General features: G+C 58.7%; 1 protein-coding gene across 1 annotated transcript; it reads left to right on the top strand.

The window, feature by feature from the left end:
• The first annotated feature begins 263 nt into the window (after positions 1 to 263).
• Positions 264 to 1628, top strand: Dhrsx (dehydrogenase/reductase X-linked). Its single transcript, XM_031386805.1, has one exon. The coding sequence runs from the start codon at positions 418 to 420 to the stop codon at positions 1456 to 1458; it is 1041 nt and encodes a 346-aa protein (XP_031242665.1). The 5' UTR covers positions 264 to 417; the 3' UTR covers positions 1459 to 1628.
• Positions 1629 to 2349: the final 721 nt, after the last annotated feature.

Here is a 2349-nt window from a genome sequence, read left to right as displayed (position 1 = left end):
GAAGAGTGAAATCCATGCCTACCAAGCTCCCACCAGATGCATAGAAGAAGCTGGTTAAGTTGAAAAGAAGCAGGAGGATTGGAAGACAGAAAAAAAGCAATGTTCACCTTTTATTTTACCTTAAATGCTTTCTGGATTATTTTATCTTCAGTTTCTGTTTTCGTGTGGGAAACAACACATACAGTGTTATAGAGTGAAGACTCGACAGGGGTCATCAGGGTTTGGACCTCAGAGGTCACCGCTGAGGACACCAGCGGGGAACGGCGGTCCGCATTGCAGTGAATCCTGGGCTTCCTTTACCGCTGGGCGGGTGGTCCGGTTGTGGAGGGCGGGACTTCCGGTCGCGACAGCGGCAGCGGGCGCGGTGGAGTCGCTCCACTGGGTCAGGAGTCGGGGGTTGGGGGTCACCCGGGCGCCATGTCGTCCGCCCTGCGGGCTCTGCGGGCCGCGCTGCGCGTCTACGCGGTCGGCGTCGCGGTGGTGATGACACAGCTGCTGCGCCGGCTCCGCGGGGGCCTCCGGCCGCCGGACCTCCCCCCGCAGCCGGGCCGAGTGGCCATCGTGACGGGCGCGACTGAAGGCATCGGGCGGAGCACCGCGCGGCAGCTGGCGCGTCTGGGCATGCGCGTCATCGTAGCGGGGAACCAGGAGGCGAGGGGACGGAAAGTCGTTGACTCCATCAGGGCGGAGTATGGGCGCGACAGTGCACACTTCCTGTTCCTGGACCTCGCCTCCCTGTCGTCCGTGTGCGACTTCGTCCGCGAGTTTTCTGCACTGGGGCTGCCGCTGCACGTGCTCGTCAACAACGCGGGCGTGATGCTGGAGCCCCGCGGCGAGACCCAGGATGGCTTTGAGCGCCACGTGGGCGTGAACTACCTGGGCCACTTCCTGCTCACGCTCCTCCTCCTGCCCGCCCTGCGGTCGGCCGGGAGTTGGGGGCGGGGCTCGCGCGTGGTCACCGTGGCCTCTGCCACCCACTACGTCGGTGAGGTGGACGTCAGGGACCTCGGCGGGTCGGGCCCCGCCTACTCGCCCCACGCGGCCTACGCGGGCAGCAAGCTCGCCCTGGTGCTCTTCTCGCTGCGGCTCCAGCTCATCCTGGACGCGCGCGGCGACCCTGTCACCGCCAACATTGCCGACCCGGGCGTGGTGGACACCGCGCTCTACCGCCACGCCTGGTGGGGCACGCGCGCCGTGAAGTGGGCGCTGGGATGGCTGCTGTTCAAGACCCCGGACGAGGGGGCGTGGACCTCGGTGTACGCGGCGGTGGAGCCCAAGCTGGAAGGGGTCGGAGGTCGCTACCTGCTCGACGAGGCGGAGGCGCAGCCGCTGGCTGCTGCGCGGGATCCGGAGCTGCAGCGCGCGCTGTGGGCAGAGAGCTGTAGGCTGACGGGTGTGGACGAAGATGGCGGGGGCTCACTCAGTTGCCATCGTGGCTCCCCTGTGCGACCTCCATAACCTCATCATTCTCAAGGACGTGGTTTTATCATCGTCATTGTGATTCACTTTGTGGTTGACTGCTCCCTGGAACCACCTAGATGACTTTGTGGTCAACCGCTTCCTGGAACTAGCCGGCCTACATTCTTGGCCCTTTAAATAAAAGCTTATACACTATATATTTCTACTAAGTGATCTTTTTAAAATTTTTCTTCTACCCCTCAATAGAAATCATGCTGCAACTGTGGTCCCAGTGAGGCAGGATCCATCAACTTAGAAGCCAAAGTTGACTGGATCATCCATATTGTACTTCTTCAAGAAACTGAAAGATGAAAATATCAGGGTCATGGATTCTTCCCCTATGGTTTCTGTGTAGCACGATTCCAGGCATCTTTTGACAAAGTCAGAGCCGCAATGCAGACTCTGTTAGAGTTCATTGCTTTGAAGTTGTGAGGGTGAATCTTTCAAGTTGCATTTTCTGACCTCAAGGTGTTGAGATAACTAAGTCATTGAGAGATCTGCCATGGAGAGATGAATACAAGGAGAGGAAGTACCCATAATGACAGATGTATGCTCATCTGACAGTGGCTACAGTTCATCACCCTGTCTCACCCTCTTCACTTCCAGTCCTCCCCCTACCTCACACTCTTCAAGTCTTGTCATGCCCCTGCCACAACTGCTGAGAAGCCACTTTCTTCTCCAGGGAAGAGGAAGGCAGGCACACATCTTGGGGCAGTGGAGACATCACTTCTGAGGGGTAGACAGAGGGGTCATACATGGTGTGCACACTGTAATTTTGAGGTCAGAGAATCCAGGGGTTAGCTCCTGACTGTCCCTGGTCACACAGACTCCAGGCAGGTGGGCGCTCCCTCTGTGGGGCCTTGGGTTGCAAGAGCCACTTGGTGTTTACAG

Source organism: Mastomys coucha, unplaced genomic scaffold (assembly GCF_008632895.1).
Source record: "Mastomys coucha isolate ucsf_1 unplaced genomic scaffold, UCSF_Mcou_1 pScaffold21, whole genome shotgun sequence".
Classification (NCBI taxonomy): domain Eukaryota; kingdom Metazoa; phylum Chordata; class Mammalia; order Rodentia; family Muridae; genus Mastomys; species Mastomys coucha.
Note: the sequence above shows the minus strand (reverse complement) of the source record. Positions and strands in the feature narration are given on the sequence as shown.